General features: G+C 49.9%; 1 protein-coding gene across 1 annotated transcript in view; it reads right to left on the bottom strand.

The window, feature by feature from the left end:
• The window catches only part of LOC142302558 (tetratricopeptide repeat protein 24-like), a 144,824-nt gene that overhangs the window by 53,044 nt on the left and 68,993 nt on the right, over positions 1-22,787 (bottom strand). The window contains exons 3-4 of the mRNA XM_075343664.1: positions 19,054-19,182; positions 8,621-8,742 (exon numbers count right to left, since the gene is read on the bottom strand). Of these exons, the coding sequence (XP_075199779.1) occupies positions 8,621-8,742; positions 19,054-19,182 (251 nt within the window). The remainder of the gene's footprint in view (positions 1-8,620; positions 8,743-19,053; positions 19,183-22,787) is intronic.

Genomic DNA, 22,787 nt, shown 5'->3' on the forward strand with positions numbered 1-22,787 from the left:
TCCGGCGTAATCCAATAAGGGGGGGGGGGTCCCACGATGATCCATACTATAGTCACTGTCCCAGTCAAAGAAGAACAGAAGGTTCCCCATTGGCTGGGAGAGTAATGCAGTGACCTAAGCTAACATCAATAGGCCAGCCCAGGTCACTGCAGGGGATGACGAGCGCTGCCATCAGGAGGTTAGATGAGATCATTACCTGCTGTGACGATCTCCTGCAGTCCTGCCATCAGCGCTGTCACTGCCTTCTTTGCCCGCCGCGTTCTCAGCAGTATCGCGAGAGCCTGTGACGTCACCGCCAGTGACAGTCTCGGGCCGTGGGCATAGATGGCAGTGTCAGCGGTGACGTCAGGAGGCAGGAGATCGTCACAGCAGGTAATGATCTCATCTCACCTCCTGACATCAGCGCTCGGCATCCCCGCAGCTGCACGTGTCGCGGGCGACGGGGCGCTGCGCTCGCTAACGCTCGGGTCCAGCGCTGCTGCTGCTGCTCGGTGGCTCGAGCGGTGGGCCGGATCCGGGGACTCGAGCGGCGCTCCTCGCCCGTGAGTGAAAAGGGGGTGGTTTGTTTGGGGATTTAGTTCGTGACGCCACCCACGGGTTGTGGTGAAGATGGGCACCACCGCTGCTGGTGACGGGGATCCCGGGAGCGATGGTACGAAGCAGCTGGGATGTTGTTTTCCCCCTCCGTGGGTAGGGGTTGGTGATCCCGGGGCCCGGTGGTATGACGGGGAGGCAGGGTTGGTGAGGTGCAGGGTTGCAGGGACAGCGCGGTGCGGTACCGGACGGCACTGGTGTACTCACTCAGACAATCACTGACAAAGTCTCTGGTAAACCAAAATGGCCGGATGGACGGGTCCCGCAGCCGACTGCAGTGTTGTTGTTGTGCTCTCCCCGGACGGCTGATGGTGGCTGTCTTTCCCTGCACCTTTAGAATGATGTTCTGACTCCTGTGGTTGCCCACCGGTAGTCCGCTCCCCGGCGTATATGTGCCGTAGGAACCCGTTTGCCCGCAGGCGCTGGCCTTTGGATCTCTAGCCTGTGGCGGTGGCTGTATATCCTCACGGTGTGAGCGGTTGCCTTCAATCAGGACTTGGTTGTTAGGAAACCCCTAGGGTTCCTGTCACATTCGGATTTGACTATTGACGGCGGCTCCAAGCCTGGTCCGATGGCCCTGCCTGTGTGCTTAGCTTCACTCCGTTCGCCGGTCCGGTACCGGCGGGCTGACGCCTTACCCCGGACCTTACGGCTCTGCGGAGTTCCACCAACTCCTGCAGACGACCACCACCGTCTGCCAACCTTGCTGTCAGTGCCTGGGCTCCTATCCAGACACCTCAAGTGTTTACTCCTCTCACTTTCACCTCCAAAACGGAACTCATACTTTTCCCGCCTCCAGGTCTGTGAACTCCTCGGTGGGTGGGGCCAACCGCCTGGCTCTGCCCCACCGGGTGTGGATATCAGACCCTGGAGGGAGGCAACAACGGTTTTTGTCTGACTGTTGTAACAGCCTAGGGTGGGGGATATGTATGTTGTTATGTATGTGACCACCTGGCTAGTCCAGGGCGTCACACTCCACCTTTGTAAAATGCAGACCGTCCGCGGGCTGCCCGTCCATCACCGGTTTTATTTTTCAAACTGCAAAAATATAAATAACATAGGAAAAACGGTAAAACATGAAAAATAAGCATACTTTAGGTCCTCTTAAACGTTACAACACACATAAACATTTTTAATAAGGGGCGGACGGATGTCTTCCGCTCTCCCACCCAAGCAACCTAGCCCTGATGCTGCCCCTAAGAAGTGGGCAGCACCCCTTTACCCCAGTCCAGGTTCAGGCTGCCTGAGCGGGAACGGGTACGGTAACTCGCACCCGACTGTCACTTCAGGGGACCCCACGTCCAAGGGGGGAACCCCTGACCCCCGGAGGATCGCCACCGGTTACGGTAGTGGTGGGCCTGGGCCATCACTTTCCTCCAGGCCCATCCTCCAAATCAGCCTCTCCGGAGGTGGCAACGGTAGCCATCCCACAACATTATTTAAAAGCCCACAAGTTCGTGGGTGGCCTGCAAGTTCTCGGCCATGTCTATGAGGAGTTTCTCATGTGGGTATGGGGAGTTAACTTAACAAAAGGGGCAACTCCAGTCCCAATGGGGGCGGTTCTCTTCTCGTACGGTAATCTGGTGATTTTCCGGTTTGATTAATTTTTCATCCACTCACATCGGGAACAATCAACATACGGCAGAGGGTCCTACGGGGACAACAGGGCACAACGGTGGACCGCTGCCTTCACTTTAGGTCGACTTCTTCATAAACCTTCTCCACCTCAACATCCTGACAGCAAGGTGGGGGAGGGGACTGGGACTGCACCTGGAAACTGCGGCCCTCCCTCACCTTCACATCGAGGGCATACCAGCTCCTCTCCTCGCAGTGTCGAGCGTAGACCACTAGGTCTCCCGGCAGCAGGTCATGGCCCGGGTGGCCCGTCGGCAGATGGGCATGTACATCCCGGCGAGCTACAAACACTTCGGCCTCCAGGCCCGGTTTGTATATAAAGCCGTACCCCCGGTAGGGGTCAAATCTCCGGACCTGCCCCTTGTACACCGGGCCCCGTACCCGGAAGGTGGCATTTCGGAGGTGGTCCTTCTCACGGATGGTACGGGCCACCATCTCGGCCCTCTGGCGCCCTCTCTCAGCAATTTCACAGCCCAGCGGGTTCGGCTCCCTGTCCCAGTAAGGGGCGTCTGCATGCCCCCGCGCACGGGCCGGGCCCCGCAGGACTTCCTTCACGCTGCCCACAACTGGCGCCCTTTTTGGAAGGTCCCGCGGTGACGTGGCCTGGGGTGCTGCCTCGCAGCAGCGACTCGGCGCAGCCTCAGCCGAGGTTTGGGGTTTGGGAACAGGAATCCTCACCGGCTGGACCTCCGCCTCCTTCGGGACCGGACGGACTACCGGAGCCGGGATGGCCTTGGATGCGGCCACTTTCAGTGCCGACGGCTCCTCTTCGCGGACGGGCACCTCCCGCTGGATCTTCCATGGCAGCGTGCGGGTCGTCTGCGGACATCGCTTGCAGGCTGGCCCTCCAGGGCGGATGGGCGGAGCTCCACTACTGGTGGTGGGGGTAGCGGGCCTAGTGGCGGGGTAGCAGCAACCAATACGGGTAGCAGGGGAGGCAGCAGGGAGAGTGGGCGCAGACCGGGCCCCTCAGCCGCAGCGACCGGTCCTTCTGGGACACAGGGGCGTGGGTCGCTTACCCGCTCCTCCAACTCTGTCTCCACCTCGCGTCTCCGCACGGCCGCCGCCACTTCCGCCATGTCGGCCACTCATCCTTTCAAGAAGAACTGCACTTGGGCCTGCAGGCGACTGCACATTTGTGCGGTCTGGCCTCCACCCACGCCGCTGTTCCTGGCGTGGGCTCCGGGGTTTCAGCGGTGCCGGATGGACGGGACATTTTGTGCAGCAGTGTTCCAGGAACCATATGGCTTTCAGAGTCCTTGCGTCCCCGCTTTTATAGCCTCGGTCACATGAGGCAAGACGCCATCCATCCCCCCTTGGTTCTCTTTAGCACTTCCCTCTTCAGGGGGCGGGGCTTCGCTTTCGCGCCTTCGCTGCTCGGGGAAGACGCTCGAGCGGGAAATCTTCGAGCCAAAGATGGCGGCGCTTCAAATTTTTCGGCCGGACGCCGCCAGCAAAGACTGCAAGGCGCACTTCTACCGGTAGGTAGATCGGTTCTATCCTGTTCATAACGCCGAGTTGTCGCGGGCGGCGGGGCGCTGCGCTCGCTAATGCTCGGGTCCGGCGCTGCTGCTGGTGGCTGTCTGGTGGCTCGAGTGGTGGGCCGGATCCGGGATCTCGAGCGAGCTCCTCGTCCGTGACTGAAAAGGGGGTGGTTTGTTTGGGGATTTAGTCCGTGACACCAACCACGGCTTGTGGTGAAGATGGGCACCACCGCTGCTGGTGACGGGGATCCCGGGAGCGATGGTAGGGAGCAGCTGGGATGTTGGTTTCCCCCTCCGTGGGTAGGGGTTGATGATTCCGGGGCCCGGTGGTCTGACGGGGAGGCAGGGTTGGTGAGGTGCAGGGATGCAGGGACAGCGCGGTGCGGTGCCGGACGGCACTGGTGTACTCACTCAGACAATCACTGACAAAGTCTCTGGTAAACCAAAATGGCCGGATGGACGGGTCCCGCAGCCGGCTGCAGTGTTGTTGTTGTGCTCTCTCCGGACGGCTGATGGTGGCTGTCTTTCCCTGCACCTTTAGAATGATGTTCTGACTCCTGTGGTTGCCCACCGGTAGTCCGCTCCCGGCGTATATGTGCCGTAGGAGCCCGTTTTGCCTGCAGGCGCTGGCCCTTGGATCTCTAGCCTGTGGCGGTGGCTGTATATCCTCACGGTGTGAGCGGTTGCCTTCAATCAGGACTTGGTTGTTAGGAAACCCCTGGGGTTCCTGTCACATTCGGATTTGACTATTGACGGCGGCTCCAAGCCTGGTCGGGGTCTGATGGCCCTGCCTGTGTGCTTAGCTTCACTCCGTTCCCCGGTCCGGTACCGGCGGGCTGATGCCCGACCCTGGTCCTTGCGGCTCTGCGAAGTTCCACCAACTCCTGCAGACGGCCACCAACGTCTGCCTACCTTGCTGTCAGTGCCTGGGCTCCTACCCAGACACGTCAAGTGTTTACTCCTCTCACTTTCACCTCCAAGACGGAACTCGCACTTTTCCCGCCTCCAGGTCTGTGAACTCCTCGGTGGGTGGGGCCAACCGCCTGGCTTTGACCCACCGGGTGTGGACATCAGACCCTGGAGGGAAGCAACAAGGGTTTTTGTCTGACTGTTGTAACTGTCTAGGGTGGGGGATGTGTATGTTGTTATGTATGTGACCACCTGGCTAGTCCAGGGCGTCACACACGCACTGCTGTGTGTCAGTGTCTGCCTGCGCTGCAGGGTGACAAGCTGATGATACTGCGGGCAGACACTGACACACTGCAGGGCAGGCAGCCGCGGGGCCGGAGCGGGACACAGACTGCACGGGCACCTGGAGGTCACACGGAAGTGCTTCTGTGCGGCGTCCAGGGAGTGTGACGTGTGTGTTTACTTTGCTCCGCTTCCTCTTCTGTCATAATGACATCACTTCCTGCAAAACCGCAGGCAGCAATGAACATTACCGCAGGTACATCGCGGCTATACTGAGGGTATACCGCACATCATTTGCTACCTGCGGTATACCCCCGGAATTTCGCGATTACATTACAGTGAATGGAGTGAAATACCGAGGGTATACCACAGGTACCTGCGGAAAAGAAGTGACATGCACATTTTCTCAAGAAATTTTCTCAAGAAAATCTTCACAAAGAATTTTCTTGAGAAAAAAACGCAGTGTGCGCACAGCTATTTTTTTTTCCCATAGGTTTTGCTGGGAAATGTCTGCAGGAAGATTTCAAACATTTCTCAAGAAATTTCCGCAGCAAAACCGCGGGTAAATCCGCGGGTAAAAATGCCTAGTGCGCACAGGGCCTAAGAATGTATGCATGAACTTTTAAATTAAGAGTTTATGTTTATGGAAGGGCCGGTGTAACAAGCCAGAGTATACCCACAGTCCAGACTATACCTGGGGTTTAGGTGGACTAGGCTAGATTATACTCCGGGGTATACTGTATATTGGCCTAGTCCAAAATATACCCATCAGGCCATATTATACTCCCATTAGTAGCACTGAGTGATATAAACAAGAATTACTTACTTTTTCAACATTTTATCTGGGATTCAGCTTTGTCTTGTAGGTTAAGTGAGAAAGTTTGGTGTCATGTTGTAAAAACTGAAAAAGGTTTGGTATCATAGAGCGCAGAGAGAAACATATATAACAAGTTGCAATACATAATATTAACTATGCACTGATGGGATAGCGCTATCTACTGTTAGTTCAATGTAAGAACTGTACTATTTTACATCCCCGGGTATAGGATTTATCCCCCAGGGTATACTGTGGCATGGGCCAGACTATACCTGGATTCCATATTAGATGGGTATATTCTGGCCTGGAGGGGTATAGTTTGGCCTTAGTCCTCGTGCTCCCCTCCCTCCATTCCCTCTTGTCTGTATCACCTGTCAGCATTGAAAAATAAAGCAGTCCCATAATACCGGAGAGTGCTGCCCGTCTTCCTTTTTTCTATAAGTTAGTCATCAGACAGCCAGCACCTCATACACATTTGACTATTGGCTGAATTTGTCAGTATATCCAACAATATCGCCAAGTTCAGCCAACATTAGTTGAATGTGTCTGAGAGTTTTAAACCCTTCATGACCAATGATGTACTAGTACGTCATTGGTCATGTCCCCCCAGTTACCGCGGGCTCTGGCAGCAAGCCTAAGGTAATCCACACACATATCTGCTGATATGATCAGCAGACACGTGTGGCTAACAGGTGCTGGTGGATCGGAGATCCACCAGTGCCTGTTAACCCTTTAGATTGCACTGTCAAGCACTAACAGCGTGATTTAAAACACTGCGGCAGGGATCATGCCTGGCACCAATGGCGGCCCCAAGACATGGGGCACAAATTTGTGAACATGATGACGCGGTGTCAGATGATGACCCCTGATGCTGTCATGAGTCACTTCCTGAGAAAACAGGAACACTGCATTTTACCCAGAGTGATGCTGCAGCATTGCTGTGATCAGGAGAGCCAATTGTCATGTACTTTCATATATTCCCCTAGGGGGAATAGTAAAATCAGCAAAAAATGTAAAAAAAAAGTTTTCAAAAAATATGAACCCCCCCTAAAAGTTCAAATCACCCCCTTTTTGTCCCTTTAAAAATAAAGCAATAATTTAAAAAAAAAAAAAATACACATATTTGGTGTCACCATGTTTTGAAGTGCCCGATCTATCAAAATCTAAAATCAATTAATCTGAATGGTAAAGGGCATAGCAAAAAAAAAATTCCAAATGTTAAAATTAAATTTTTTGGGTCGCTGCAACATTGCATTAAAAAGCAATAACAGGCGATTAAAAGATCACATCTACGCAAAAATAGTATAATTAAAAACTCTAGCTCCAGACCCAAAGAATAAACAGTCACTGAGCTCCAGATCCTGAAAAATAAGAACGCTACAGATCTCGGAAAATGGCGACAAAAGCGCAATTCTTTTTTTGGACAAACTTCTGATTTTTTTCCATCACTTAGATAACAGTAAAAGGATAAATATTTTGTATCTACGAACTTGTACCAACCTGAGGCATCATAATGACACGTCAGTTTTACCATATAATAAACACGGTAAATAGAGAAAAAAACAAAATATTGAGGAATTTTACTTTTTTCACAATTTGACCACATTTGGATTTTTTTCTCATTTGCCATTACATTATATGGTAAAATAAATAGTGTCATTCAAAAGTACAACACTTCCCGCAAAAAAATAATCCCTGATATATGGCTACACTGTATTGACGAAAAATAAAAAAAGTTATGGCTCTCAGAAGAAGGAGATGAAAACGAAAAACAGAAATTCGCCCGGGGGTGAAGGGGTTACATTTATGGTGTATCTGTCGCTGTAATTAGTGTTATAGCAATGCTAAAGAACACTGAGCCTAGAAATTAATACTATAAGTAAATCATCTGTTTGTCAGTCTGTAAAGCCTTTAGAATTGCAGTCAATGCTGCCGATAGGTTCCTTCAGCAGCAGAGAACTAACAAAGGACACCGGGTTTTTGATGGCACTGTCCCAATAGGCTCTGCATAGCAAGGTCTAAATGGCTGCTTATCGGTGTAATACTGACAAGCATAATTCAGTGTATTATGGAAGTGATCAAACAATTGACAATCTCTGAGTTAAGCGGGCTTTACACGCTACGATTTCGCTACAGCGATCTCGTTGGAGTCACGGATTTTGTGACGCACATCCGGCCGCTGTAGCGATGTCGTAGTGTGTGACTCCTAGGAGAGATTTTGGATTGTTGCAAAAACGTCCAAAATCGCTCCTCGTTGACATCCGCTGTCCGCTGTGGGGGTCCGCTGCCAGTTATCGCTGCTGTCACTGGGGCGAAGTTGATCCTCGTCCCTGCGGCAGCACACATCGCTACGTGTGACGCTGCAGGGACGAGGATCATCTCCTTACCTGTCTCCGGCCACAATGCGGAAGGAAGGAGGTGGGCGGGATGTTACGTCCCGCTCATCTCCGCCCCTCTGCTTACATTGGGCGGCCGTTTAGTGACATCACTGTGACACCAAACGGATCGCCCCCTTAGAAAGGAGGCGGTTCGCCGGTCACAGCGACGTCGAAGGACAGGTAAGCATGTGTGACGGGGGTGCGCGATTTTGTGCGCGACAGGCAGCGATATGTCCATCACGCACAAACGATGGGGGCGGGTCTCATGCTAGCGATATTGGGCCGGATATCGCAGCATGTAAAGGCACCCTTAGACTTTGTAAAAATAAAAGTAAGGTTTAAAGAAAAAAAATCATAAATAAAAAAACTTTCTTTGCCTTCTAAAAACTACACATGGCATTATTGAATTCAGTACTGTCTAAACTATAACATAGTGTATTGAACTATGATATGATGTGTATTTTGACCAGTTTCTACCATCTTTAATCCCAGTGTGTATGGGAACCTCAAAGTGAAAATACCTTCGATTTTCCAGACAGAGTCAATGCTTGCTTGTAATGGAGAATAGCTTGATTTGGATTTCCAAGGCAAAAATAAGTAGCACCCAACCCTTCACTGACAAGACATTGCCGTAGGGGGTCATCTGTCAACACAAATTGACATAATTTATAAATTGTAGTCAGATTGTTTGCAACCATTAAGAATATGGTATGGACTTGTTTTCTTTTGCAATACCGTTCATTTAGGCTATCTTTTATTCCATTATAATTTCCCCTTTAAAGGGAATGTATAATCCATACATGACCTTTTGTTTAAATCAGATTTTCATGTTAAATGTATTTTATAAAACATTTTGTTTTCCAATTTACCATATCAATATCTATATTAAATGGAATCTGTCACCAGGATTTTGCAATGTAAGCTGAGGACAGCATGCTGTAAGGGTTAAAAAAGAAAAAAGAAAAAACATCTGTTTGTCTTATATATGTGCCAGCTATTGTTTACTTATAAACTAAAGCATTTATTGCTCTGACATTAACGTTGGTGTGACTTTGTGCCTCGTACTCAGCAGTCCAAGATGCCTCCTACTGTGATTGGCACCTCACAGTCAATGCACAATCTCTATTAAGAGCCTGGAGTGGACGAGGACAGCTCCCAGCTCTGCTACACTCAATTCAGAGATAAAGTCAGAATGGCTGCACCCTGTAGTCTAAGTTAAACATGGTTAGTTTCAGGATCTCTTTGCCTATATTATGCAGCTCTCAGATGAAGTAGCAAAAACCTGGTGACAGATTCGCTTTAAGAAAATCAGAAATGCTGCAATTTCCAGTGTTGGCACCATGCTTAATTCTAGACTCATACCTACTATTTTTTTAGCAGCAACAATAGACTAGCTCTTACTTTTTTGACTTGTATACTACTGTAGAATTTTCTGGGCCTGATCTAAATGATGAAAAGTTCATGGTGAAAGGAGGGGGAGAGAGGGAACTCTTAGAAATCTTATTGTGAATGGTGGATTTTGTACTGTATATAGACATGTTATCTTTCAATCTAATTTTATCTGTGATGATAATGTGACTGCTGAAAAGTCTTTTGTGAAGACCAGGAAAAATGAGTTAGTATTTGTGCTAGTGGCCAGTGTGAAAATGCAAGATTTCTGGATTTGATTTCAGTTTTTAATAGATATTCATAGGAAAAATTTTAAAAATGAAATTAAACAATAGAGGCATTTTCCAATGACTGGAATAGAATAAAAAGATTAGTAGGACCTGGTCATGCTGGACCTACTAATCAGACGCCTTAAATGCGAAGAGGTTGGAGGATGATGGAAAAGTAGTGACTATTTCCACAGCGCTGTTACTGTCATTGGAAGAAAAAGGACAAAAACAGGATAAGACGCTGTTTATTGTTAACGAGTTTCGATGTGTTCCATACTCTTTCCTCAATACAAACAGAATTTGATTTGTACTGAGGAAGAAGTGTGGAATCGAAACACTCTCACAATAAACAGTGTCTTATCCTGTTTTTGTCCTTTTTGTTCTTGACATTGACAGCAGTGCAGAGATAACCATTACTTTTCCATCATTCTGATATCATTGAGCTTGGTCTATGGATTCTGCAGAAGCTGTCCCAATTAGAGATGAGTGGACCTGAACAGTAAGCATGGACTTTTTAAACAAATTAGTGTTTGAGTTCGGAGTTGGGGTGCTTTACGTATGCTGACCACTCAATAAAGCATCACTATGTTCGGGTACACTCGATGCTCAGCCCAGTGTGAGCCGCTTGCTGTGTTTGAATACCTCGCACTTGGGTAAAATCAGCTTTATATGATCTAATATATACAAAATAAACAAGAAAAAAAAGACTTCCCTCCCCTGGAAGTGATCTGTTTATGGCTGGCGGTATGTGGGTGGAGAGCTGAACTGCCCAAGCAGTGACTTCCAATGGGATTCAGGTCAAGTCCAGGTCCAGAACTTTATCTCAAGTCCGTCTGAATCCACTAAACTGAACTTCCATGTGTCCACACATCTCCAATCCCAATATATTGAGTGTCTCTTGTGTTGTAGTAACCACAACTCTAGAAGGTGAGAAAGTTATCTTGCATGTCATTAACATATCTGTTGGATAAGACCATTGTGCTTTTTTTTAAAACCTTAGGGGTACTTCTCACATAGCGAGATCGCTAGCGAGATCGCTGCTGAGTCACGTTTTTTGTGACGTACCAGTGACCTCATTAGCGATCTCGCTGTGTGTGACACTGAGCAGTGATCTGGCCCCTGCTGTGAAGTCGCTGCTCGTTACACACAGTGCTGGTTCATTTTTTGCTCGTTGCTCTCTCGCTGTGAAGCACACATCGCTGTGTTTGACAGCGAGAGAGCAATGATATGAATGTGCAGGGAGCAGGGAGCTGGCTTTTGGCAGCCTGCGGTAAGCTGTAACCAAGGAAAATATCGGGTAACCAAGCAAAGCCCTTTGCTTGGTTACCCGATATCTACCTTGGTTACTAGCGTACGCCGCTCTCAGGCTGCCAGTGCTGGCTCCCTGCTCCCTGCACACGTAGCCGGAGTACACATCAGGTAAATAAGCAAAGCGGTTTGCTTATTAACCCAATGTGTACCCTGGTTAAGAGTGCAGGGAGCCAGCGCTAAGCGGTGTGCGCTGGTAACCAAGGTAAATATCGGGTAACCAAGCAAAGTGCTTTGCTTGGTTACCCGATATTTACTTTACTTACCAAGTGCAGCATCGCTTCCACGCGTCGCTGCTAGCTGGGGGCTGGTCACTGGTCGCTGGTGAGATCTGCCTGATTGACAGCTCACCAGCGACCATGTAGAGACGCACCAGCGATCCTGACCAGGTCAGATCGCTAGTGGGATCGCTGGAGCGTCGCTAAAGTGTGACGATAACCTTAGCTCCTGATTCTACCAGGTTGGATGAGATTCGCAGCGCTCCAATCTGGCAACCACAGATATATCAAAAAGACTGACTCGCACATCCAACAGGTGTGAACAAGTGCCAGCGAAAAACACATAATAACTACAAAACATATACAGCTGCACTCAAGAATGCGAACAATGAATAAGGGAACTCTGGTATTACATTACTGTATAAGAATATTTGAAAAAAGGAGATTCTTACCTTATGTATTGGCATGTCAGCATGGTAACCAATGACAAAGTGATCTCGTATATAATGGGACCCTATCTTGAAATGCCTCTATCTGGGTTAAAAACCTATATGTCTGGGCAGAAAGGATCCAGCTTTAATGGAGGATTGACACACCCTGGTTATAGGGCGGAGTGCTCAGTCAGAATGCAACGCACTACAAATGTATCAAAGAAACTGACCTGCACATCCAACTGGTGTCAAGTTAGGGTCTCGGTATATATATATATATATATATAAGATCTCCTTGTCGCTGTTACCAGTCTCACATGCACTGGCCAATATATAAGCTAAGTATCTCTTTTTTCAAATATTCCTATAGCAGTAATGCAATACCAGAGTTCCCTTATTCAATGTTTCCACAGCTCATCTTTCACAAATTTACTGGTGACCTATAGGGCTGCTCACAATACCGAAACTTCCATTGTAAGGTCTCTTCAATACTTCTAAATGTGAGATTCTTTGTATATTTGTAACATATGCACATTTCTTGCCCCCGTAATACAGTAATAGAAAGCCTTGTGGTCATATTTCTGTCTGTAAATATGCTTACTGGATAGCTGCCACTTTAGCTGTGCCTGCTGTTCCTAGACTCAAATTGGCAGACATCAAAATGTCTCATAAAGAAAAATCATTTAATAGTGGGATTTATTCTCTGGTTATTGACTATTGTACACAGCAGTAAATACTACAAAGCATCTCAGAAAATATTGAATGTTTAGAAGAACACAACATAGCCATAATCATACAGCATGAATTCTTACACCGAGCTCGATGCCAGACAGACTAGTACAACAGGGCATAGTGATGGCGCACGCTGCTCTGTGCTCTGGATATCTTATTCCAGCCATTCTAAAGGGAGATTCACCATCATTTACTATTGATCCAAGCCGTATGAAGTTATCTGCTGAGGATTTGCTCAGCCCTGCTTGTGACTGTTGCGGAATAAAAATTGCAGTAGTCCTAGAAAGCCGTGATTCAAAGTGTTTGTTTTACTTTGCTCTAATGCTGCTAAGTGTGTCAGAGAAATTGAATGTGACACTTGTATTCTGGATGGGCTGGGCTTAATCACCAGTCACAACAGCTTTGCTAGCTGCTTATCAAGAGCCGCAACACTAGAAATTGCAAATCACTTTAGTTTTATACATGAAATGAAAACTACGGTTTCCAGAGGCACAACTTTAAGATCCAGGGCATCAATGCAAAATTTCCTCACCGATTCCCATACTGTGTAAATTCTACTATTTTGAGTGGGTGGTTCCTTCTATGTCAGCATTCTGCCAGTACTATAAGTATAGGAACTTTCTTTTCATAATTTTCAAGCATGCACTGCTCTTGTCATTGTCCAGTGGTATAACTGCCCAACCTGAAATCTTGCATCTTTTTTATGTCTGTGTGATGCTCTAAGGGGTACTTTGCACGCTGCGACATCGCAGGCCGATGCTGCGATGCCGAGCGCGATAGTACCCGCCCCCGTTGCAGCAGCGATATCCTTGTGATAGCTGCCGTAGCGAACATTATCGCTACGGCAGCTTCACATGGACTCACCTGTCCTGCGACCGTCGCTCTGGCCGGCGACCCGCCTCCTTGTTAAGGGGGCGGGTCGTACGGCATCATAGCGACGTTACACGCCAGGCGGCCAATCGGAGCGGAGGGGCGGAGATGAGTGGGATGTAAACATCCCGCCCATCTCCTTCCTTCCGCATATTCTACGGAAGCCGCAGTGACGCCGGTAGGAGATGTTCCTCGCTCCTGCGGCTTCACACACAGCGATGTGTGCTGCCGCAGGAGCGAGGGACAACATCGGACTGTCGCGTCAGCGTAATTATGGATTACGCCGACGCTGCAGCGATGATACGATTACGACGCTTTTGCGCTCGTTAATCGTATCATTGAGCCTTTACACACTACGATGTCGCATGCGATGCCGGAAGTGCGTCACTTTTAATTTGTTTAATTTTAAGATGTCGTAGTGTGCAAAGTACCCCTAACACTAGGTGTCGCTAGATACACGAGTGGAGGAGTAGTCAAACAAGCAAAAAGTCAGGAGCTGGGAGTTCATGTCTGTTACACAGGGAGCAAGCGAAGCCGAGGTCAGAATACAAGCCAAGGTTCTGAAAGCCAGGAAGATACGTCAGGTACAAGGGGAGAGAGCTGAGCCGAGGTCAGGATACAAGCCATGGGTATGAAAGAAAGGAGGACACGTCAGGTACAAGGGGAGAGACCGGAACCGAGGTCGGGATACAAGCCAAGGGTCTGGGAGACAGAGAGTCAAGTCAAGATCAGGGAGACAGGAGGAAGAGGGTACTAGGAACGAGGTAATGGCACAAGATCAGAACGGTCACTTACAGGAGCCAGCAGCAACTGCTGCAAAACAGGAATTATCATGGGCGACGCTCTGGGTGAAGTAGCTATGAGATAAAGCAGAGCAATCACCCAGAATGAGGCCCAAATGAACAGACCCCTCCCACAGGGCCCAACACTGGGAACAAGTCCTCCGGGGAATAATGCAAAACCAACCATCAGCTCTGCAGAGCAGAGCACCTCCAATCAGAATCATGACAGTCAGTATATGACTAGAAAGGCAGGATAACAGAAGAGACAAAGACTATTCCCCCACTTTCTGTAATCCATATGGTCATCTAAGCTATTAGTGATGGATGAAACTTAACATCAGGGAGTGGACAGCAAGTTTAAGAAAAGTGACTTGCACATTGTGTGGCGCCCTGGACAAGCCAGGTCGTCACAGAACAACACCTGCACACCCTACACTCCCGGTCAGGTACACCGAAGTCAGACGCAAACCCTTGTTGCCTTCCTCCAGGGGCTGATGTCCACACCAGGGGGTGGGCCAGGCGGTTGGTCCCACCCACCGAGGAGTTCACAGTCCTGGAGGCGGAAAAAGTAAGTCAGATCAGTTTGGAAGTGAAAGTGAGAGGAAGGAAAGTGGTAGAGGAGCAGACTGAAGTTGGTCCGTGTGTGTGGCCCGGACGGATCAGCAAGGTTGGCAGACGGTAGTGACCGTCTGCAGGAGAGGCCTATGGAGCTAGCCGTAAGGACCGTGGACGAGCGGTAGCCTGGCGGTACCGGACCGGTACGCAAAGAGAAGCCAGCACCATCCGGCAGGGGCTTACGGACCCCGGCAAGGCTAGGAGTCACCGTGAATTTGCCAAATCCGTTAGCGAAGGGAACCTCCTGGGTTTCCCAGCAGCCAAGTCCCGACAGAAGGCAACAGTCCAACCGAGAGAGGGAAACACAATCACCGCCAAGGCTAAAGTTCCCAGGCCAGAGCCTGCGGGCAAAAGGGGCTCCTTCAGCACCCATCCAAGCTGGGGAGCGGATTACTGGTGGGAACCCATTGGAACCGTTACAGTACATTTGTGCATGGAAAGGCAGTCACCATCAACCTGCCGGGAGAAACAACACCGCAGCCGTCTGTGGGACCCGTCCATCCAGCCGAGTGTTTTACCGAGAACTGTGTCCTCATCATTGGCTGAGTGAGTACCACCGTGCCGTGCAGCACAGCGCTGCCCCTGCGACCCTGCACCTCACCAGGCCCCGTAACCCGCCTGCCATCCATCCCTTCCCCCATCACCGGGCCCCGGGACAACCAACCCCCTACCCATGGAGGGGATAACTAACATCCAGGCTGCTCCCTGTCATCGCTCCCGGGATCCCCGTCCAGAGCAGCGGTGGTGTCACCAATCTCACCACAATCGTGGGTGGCGTCACGGACAATAACCAAATCCCCACAATCCAATCCCCACCCTTTTCACTCATGGGTGAGGAGCGCCGCTCGAGTCCCCGGGATCCGGCCCACCGCTCGAGCCACCACCGAGCAGCAGCAGCCGCAGCAGCAGCGGCTGGACCCGAGCAGTGGGAGAGCGGCCGAAAAATTGGAGCAGCCGCCATCTTGGGCGCGAAAAATTCCCGCTCGAGCGTCTTCTCGAGTAGTAGAGGCACGAAGGCCGAAGCCCCGCCCCTGTAGAGGAGGAGCCGGAAAGAGACTAAGGGGGACTGATGGCGTCTGGCCGCATTTAGCCTGCGGCTATAAAAGCAGGGACGCCAGGACCCTGCGGCCATCTTGTTGCTGGTTCCTGGAAGAGGCCGCCAGAGCCATGCTCATGCCGTCCCGCAGCACCGTAGCCCCCACGCCTGGAACCGCGGCGTGGGTGGAGATCCGGACCGCGCAGCTCCAACAACGGCTGCAGGTCAAGATGCAGCTCCTCCTGGAGGAGTGGGAGGCCGACATGGCGGAGATCGTAGCAACTGTGCGGAGATGCGAGGAAGAGGGAGCTTCGGAAGGGAGGGTGAGTGACCCACGCCCCTGTGCCCCTAGTGGCTCGGTCATCGCGGCCGAGGGACCCGATCCACGCCCGCTCACCTTGCTACCTCCCCCGCTACCCGTGCTGGCCGCCGCGGCCCCGCCACTAGGCCCGCTACCCCCGCAACCGGTAGCGGTACCCTGCATGTCCGCCCAGGCGGATCGACCTGTAGCCGGAGCCCGTGACCGACCGGAAGCGCTACCCTGGAAGGTGCAGAAGCCCGAGCCGGAGGCATCGCCCAAAAAACTTCCCGAGCCGGAGCCGATAGGCTGCTCCGTGCAGGAGGCCCGGCGGAAGAGGACCCCTGTGCCCATCCCCCACACCTCGGCTGAGGTTGCGCCGGGTTGCCGCTGCAAGGCAGCACCCCAGGCCAAGTCACCGTGGGACCTTCCACCCAGATCACCAGTGGTGGGCAGTGTCCAGAAGGTCTCGCGGGGCCCGACCTGTGCGCCGGAGCTCGCAGCAGCTCCGTACTGGGACAGGGAGCCGACACCGCTGGGCCCGGAGATCGCGGAAAGAGAGAGGAAAAAGGCGGAGTTAGTGGCCCGTACGATCCGGGAAAAGGAGAGCCTCCGCCAAGCAACCTTCCGTATCCGGGGCCCGCTGTATGAAGGGCAGGTGAGGCGGTTTGATGTCCGCCGGGGCTATGGCTTTATCTATGAACCGGGCCTGGAGGCCGAAGTTTTTGTAGCCCGGCGGGATGTCAACGCCCACCTGCCGGAGGAGCATCCAGGCCGCAATCTGATGCCTTGAGACCTGGTGCAGTATACCCGGCACTGTGGGGAGAGGGGGTGGTTCGCATTGGATGCGAAGCTGAGGGGCAGCCAAGAAGCCCGAGTGTCCACCGCACCTCCTCCCCCAGCCGATACAGAAGAATCGGAGTAAGGGCAGCGGAGTCCCGTTGCAGTGTCCCCATTGGGACCACCAGTGTTAAAAGTACCGTTTAAAAGTTGAAAATGAATGATAAGAAAGAATGATTAACCGAAGTTCACCTGATTAACAAACCTTGATTCAAACCGGTCGTTGCCGGAACCGTTGTCCCCATGGGGACTGTTTTCAAGTTTTGTATAAGGGACTCCTTATGGACAAGCCTGAGAACTTGCAGGGCAACCACGAACTTGTGTCATGTAAAGAATTATGTTGTGGCTTTCACCGTTGCCGCCTCCGGAGAGGCAGATTGGAGGAAGGTCCCGCAGTGGAGCAGGCTGGGGCCCAGCCACCACCGGCACCGGTGGCGATCCTCTGGGGGTTTCAGGGGTTCCCCATGGACGTGGGTCCCCTGAAAAGGACAGAACCCGCTCGGGTAACTTGTGCTGGACTGGGGTCAAGGGGTGCTGCCTGTTTGCTTATGGGCAGCATCAGGGCCAGGTTACTTGGGTGGGAAAGAGCGGAAGCCAACACCGTTAGCAACGTTTAAGTAAGAGTACCTCCCGATGTGGGAAGATGTTATTATGCTTGTAATATGTTTACCGTTATCTTTTCCAGTTTGTAAAAATAAAACCGGTGATGGGTGGGCAGCCCGCGGATGGTCTGCATTTTACTAAGGGGGAATGTGGCGCCCTGGACAAGCCAGGTCGTCACAGAACAACACCTACACACATGTGGATGGATACCATGTTTGGCATAGGTGGTCTCCTTGACTGGAGACTGCCCTTCCCGTGGTTGTTCCTTCCCGGTGAAAGACCTGGCTAGTTTCCTGCCAGCGTTGAGAAACATGTGATGGTGTCTCCGCAGGCCTTCTTGCTTTGAATATTTCCCAGGGGGCATTGCTCTAGAATCACTGCGTTGAGAAACATGTGATGGTGTCTCCACAGTGGTGGATGTTGATCTCCCTAAGATCAACCATCCTTGCTCACATAGTCTTTTACTAGGCAATGTCCCACTAGCCAGATTCCTACTCCACACTGATGAGGGGCAAATACCCCGAAACGGCTGTCTGTGGATGGATACCATGTTTGGCATAGTTGGTCTCCTTGACTGGAGACTGCCCTTCCCGTGGTTGTTCCTTCCTGGTGAAAGACCTGGCTAGTTTCCTGCCAGCGTTGAGAAACATGTGATGGTGTCTCCGCAGGCCTTCTTGCTTTGAATATTTCCCAGGGGGCATTGCTCTAGAATCACTGCATTGAGAAACATGTGATGGTGTCTCCACAGTGGTGGATGTTGATCTCCCTAAGGTCAACCATCCTTGCTCACATAGTCTTTTACTAGGCAATGTCCCACTAGCCAGATTCCTACTCCACACTGATGAGGGGCAAATACCCCGAAACGGCTGTCTGTGGATGGATACCATGTTTGGCATAGGTGGTCTCCTTGACTGGAGACTGCCCTTCCTGTGGTTGTTCCTTCCCGGTGAAAGACCTGGCTAGTTTCCTGCCAGCGTTGAGAAACATGTGATGGTGTCTCCGCAGGCCTTCTTGCTTGGAATATTTCCCAGGGGGCATTGCTCTAGAATCACTGCGTTGAGAAACATGTGATGGTGTCTCCGCAGTGGTGGATGTTGATCTCCCTAAGGTCAACCATCCTTGCTCCCTGAGTGACTGAGCTGTGGATGAAGATTCACTGCACAGCATAGCCCAGTATCGCACAGGCACTCTCTTTCAATGCTTTCATTAACACAGCACTGCAAGCACGCACAATGCTTGGCTGTGACGTGCAGTGAAACTCTGCTCACAGCTCAGACACGCAGTGAAACTGGGTCCCGCCTCAGTGATGGACGTTCAACTTCCAATTCCGAAAGTTGATGCAACGTCACCAGACATCAGATGCAGCTGTAGCCGGGGGTTACATAATGAGGACTGCGCAGACAGCGATAGTGCGGGTCACAGTCACAATTGGAAACAGAAGGTATTTGGGAAAAGACTTCTTTCACAGCTTTAAATCGATGTGGCCACTTTACATTACAGTGGACCAAATCTTTAATGCACTAGAGCATCACCAAATAGGCGGTTTCATGTTTGTCTATTTACCTGCATCCATAAATGCTTGATGTGCTTGCAGATAGTAAAACTCTGCCATTTCATAGTTTTTCAGTTGGCTGTAGGCATATGCCAAGTTGCTGAGACACTGTCCTTGCGCATTCCTTTCTCCTAATGATCCTGCAATCAATCATAAAAGGAGGAAGTCAGATTGAGCACAATAATTTATTCTTGTATTTAGATACTTGTGTCCATAACAGAACTACTAATAAAGCAATACCAAGGATGACCTTATAGCCTCTATGTTCAAGTCACAAGGTATTACATGAAAGAAAAGTGAATATTATTAGTGTGACGCCCTGACAAAATCAGGGTGTCACAGAAGACTGCACTCCTCTTCCAGGTGCATTATTCTCTCCTCTTTGGTCCTCCATCACAATCCCCATACTGATACACAACACCAGCCATCAAAACCCTAGTCACCCCCTATGACAATAGGGACACACCAGTGGACGGGGCCAAGCCGATGGCGACACCCACCTAGGGGTTCTGAGGTGTTATGGGAGGAGCCAGTTTCAGTCAGAGAGTGATAGTTGAAGAGAGTTGACAGTTGAGTGAGAGACGGTAAACAGGGTAGTCAGGACTTGGAGCTCCTGGGCTTCCAGATGACTGGACAACTGACTAGGTGGCAGTCGGTAGACAGGGCCATAGGCGACGGAGATCCGGTCGCAGGAAACCTTAAGTGGATCGGGGCAGGGTCATAACCCGCCAGTATTGACAGCGGGAATCCATTCCGGAGCCGTGCACAGACAGAGTGCCTGGACCCTAGGGCGAGGAGCAGCTTTAAGCCCCTTACCAATTAACTACCGTATTTTTCGGACTATAAGACGCACCGGACTATAAGACGTACCCTTGTTTTAGAGGAGGAAAAAATAGAAAAAAAAATAAAATTAAAGTAAAAGAATCTGGTCATGACACACTGTTATTTTACAGCTGACAGTGTTACTGAGGTAATAATATCCCCAAATTCTGTCCTCATATCCCCCATTCTGGGTACCTTCCAGGTATATATGACCCCCATTGTGGAATATGTATGTTCCCCATCATTATATGTGTGATCCTCCAATCTGGTGAGTGTGTGTGTGTGTGTATGTGTGTGTGTGTATATGTGTATATATATAGTTATATTGTGTGTGTGTGTGTGTGTATATAGAGTTATATACTGTGTGTGTGTGTGTGTGTTTGTATATAGAGTTATATAGTGTGTGTGTGTGTATATAGTTATATAGTGTGTGTGTGTGTGTGTGTGTGTATATATGTGTATATATAGTTGTATTGTGTGTGTATATAGAGTTATATACTGTGTGTGTGTGTGTATATAGAGTTATATAGTGTGTGTGTGTGTGTGTATAGTTATATAGTGTGTGTGTGTGTATATAGTGTGTGTGTGTGTGTGTATATAAATATATATATGATCCATCCCATCCAGGTGTACAGTAATGCCTATACTATATTATTTATTGCCTTACTTTTACTGATGTGATGCTCACCATGGGGGCATGCGGAGTAGAATTTCAATATTTGCAGATGATACTAAACTCTGCAGGGTAATCAATACAGAGGAGGATAATTTTATATTACAGGGAGATTTATGTAAATTGGAGGATTGGGCTGAGAAGTGGCAATTGAAGTTTAATGTAGATAAATGTAAGGTCATGCACTTGGGTAGAGGAAATAACATTAAGGCTATGTGCGCACGTCGCGTAAAAACATGCAGTTACGCTGCGCTTTGTAGCGCAGCGTAACTGCATGCGTCCTGCGTCCCCTGCACAGTCTATGGAGACTGTGCAGGGGCCGTGCGCACGTGGCGTTTAAGAGCGCAGCGCTTCGGCTACTGCCGAAGCGCTGCGCAAAAAGAAGTGACATATCACTTCTTTCCTGCGCTTTGCCGGCAGCTCCTGCTCTGTCTATGGCAGGAGCTGCAGGCAGAGCGCATGGAATCGGCGCTCACTACGGACATTTCTGCAGCGATCTAAAGCGCACATGTGCTCTTCAGATCGCTGCAGAAATTTCTGCAGGGCTTGTACGCAACGTGCGCACATAGCCTTATGATTATGTACTTAATTGTAGAACACTGGGTAAAACAGACACAGAAAAAGACTTGGGTGTATGGGTGGATGGTAAACTTCACTTTAGTGGACAGTGTCAGGCAGCTGCTGCCAGGGCTAATAAAATAATGGGATGTATTAAAAGAGGTATAAGTGTTCATGAAAAAAATATAGTTCTACCTCTGTACAAGTCACTAGTGCGACCGCACTTAGAATACTGTGTACAATTCTGGTCACCGATATATAAGAAGGACATAGCTGAACTGGAGAGGGTGCAGAGAAGAGCGACCAAGATTATTAGAGGAATGGGTGGGCTGCAATACCAAGACAGGTTATTAAACTTGGGGTTATTTAGTTTGGAAAAACGAAGGCTTAGGGGGGATCTAATCACAATGTATAAATATATGAGGGGACAGTACAGAGACCTTTCCAAAGATCATTTTACACCTAGGCCTGCGACTGGAACACGGGGGCATCCGCTACGTCTTGAGGAAAGAAGGTTTAATCATAATCACAGACGAGGATTCTTTACTGTACGAGCAGTGAGACTATGGAACTCTCTGCCGCATGATGTTGTAATGAGTGATTCACTACTAACATTTAAGCAGAGCCTGGATGCCTTTCTTGAAAAATTTAATATTACCAGTTATGTATATTAGATTTTATGACAGGGTGTTGATCCAGGGAACTAATCTGATTGCCGTATGTGGAGTAAGGAAGGAAATTTTTTTCCCCATTGGAACTTGTTTGCCACATTGGGGTTTTTTTTGCCTTCCTCTGGATCAACATGTTAGGCTACGGGTTGAACTAGATGGACTTAGAGTCTCCCTTCAACCTTAAAAACTATGAAACTATGAAACCATGCTTCAGTTTGGTCCTGGCATTACAAACAAAGTCTACCATATCTCAAGGACCTGCAGTGATGTAATGAAGAGGCGGGCACTGTGCTGTTCTGTGCTGCTCTGGCCCACCCCTCTGCATTACATCATTGCAGGTCGTTGTCAGCTACGGGAGACTGTTTCTAGTGCAGAGGAAGGATCAAAGTGAAAGTAATTTGAGCCCTCAGCACAGAAACTGTGGCTGTGCTGTGAAGGTATGCCGTGCTCTGGCCCGGACACTGCAGTGATCTGCACTTCCCCCGGGCCAGAGATAACTGCAGCGGCAGCCTGCTCCTGCCTCCTTCACAGCGGACACACAGTCTCCCCAGCCTCTGCAGGAAGCCGGCGTCTGGAGAACCCACGTGTGACCGCTGTTTGCATTAAACAAGTATTCATTAGCTGCTCCTCACCCCCGCTGACTGCAGAGAGAGGTGGGCAGGGAGTAGCTAATGAATATTCACTAGAGTTGAGCGCGGTTCGCGGTTCGAGGTTCTCCAGTTCTAGGCTCAAGTGATTTTGGGGCCTGTTCTAGATCGAACTAGAACTCGAGCTTTTTGCAAAAGCTCGATAGTTCTAGAAACATTCGAGAACGGTTCTAGCAGCAAAAAAACAGCTAATTCCTAGCTTGGTTTCCGCTGTAATAGTGTAAGTCACTCTGTGAATCACACTATTATGACATTTCAGTGTATAGTGTGCGGGAACAGCGCCTTCAGATCACTGCTGTTTCTGTAATGGCGATCGCCATTTTTTTTTTTTTTCCTTGTCTTCCGTCCCTAAGCGCGCGCGTCTTGTGGGGCGG

This window comes from Anomaloglossus baeobatrachus, chromosome 4, assembly GCF_048569485.1.
Source record: "Anomaloglossus baeobatrachus isolate aAnoBae1 chromosome 4, aAnoBae1.hap1, whole genome shotgun sequence".
In the NCBI taxonomy this organism is placed as follows: Eukaryota; Metazoa; Chordata; class Amphibia; order Anura; family Aromobatidae; genus Anomaloglossus; species Anomaloglossus baeobatrachus.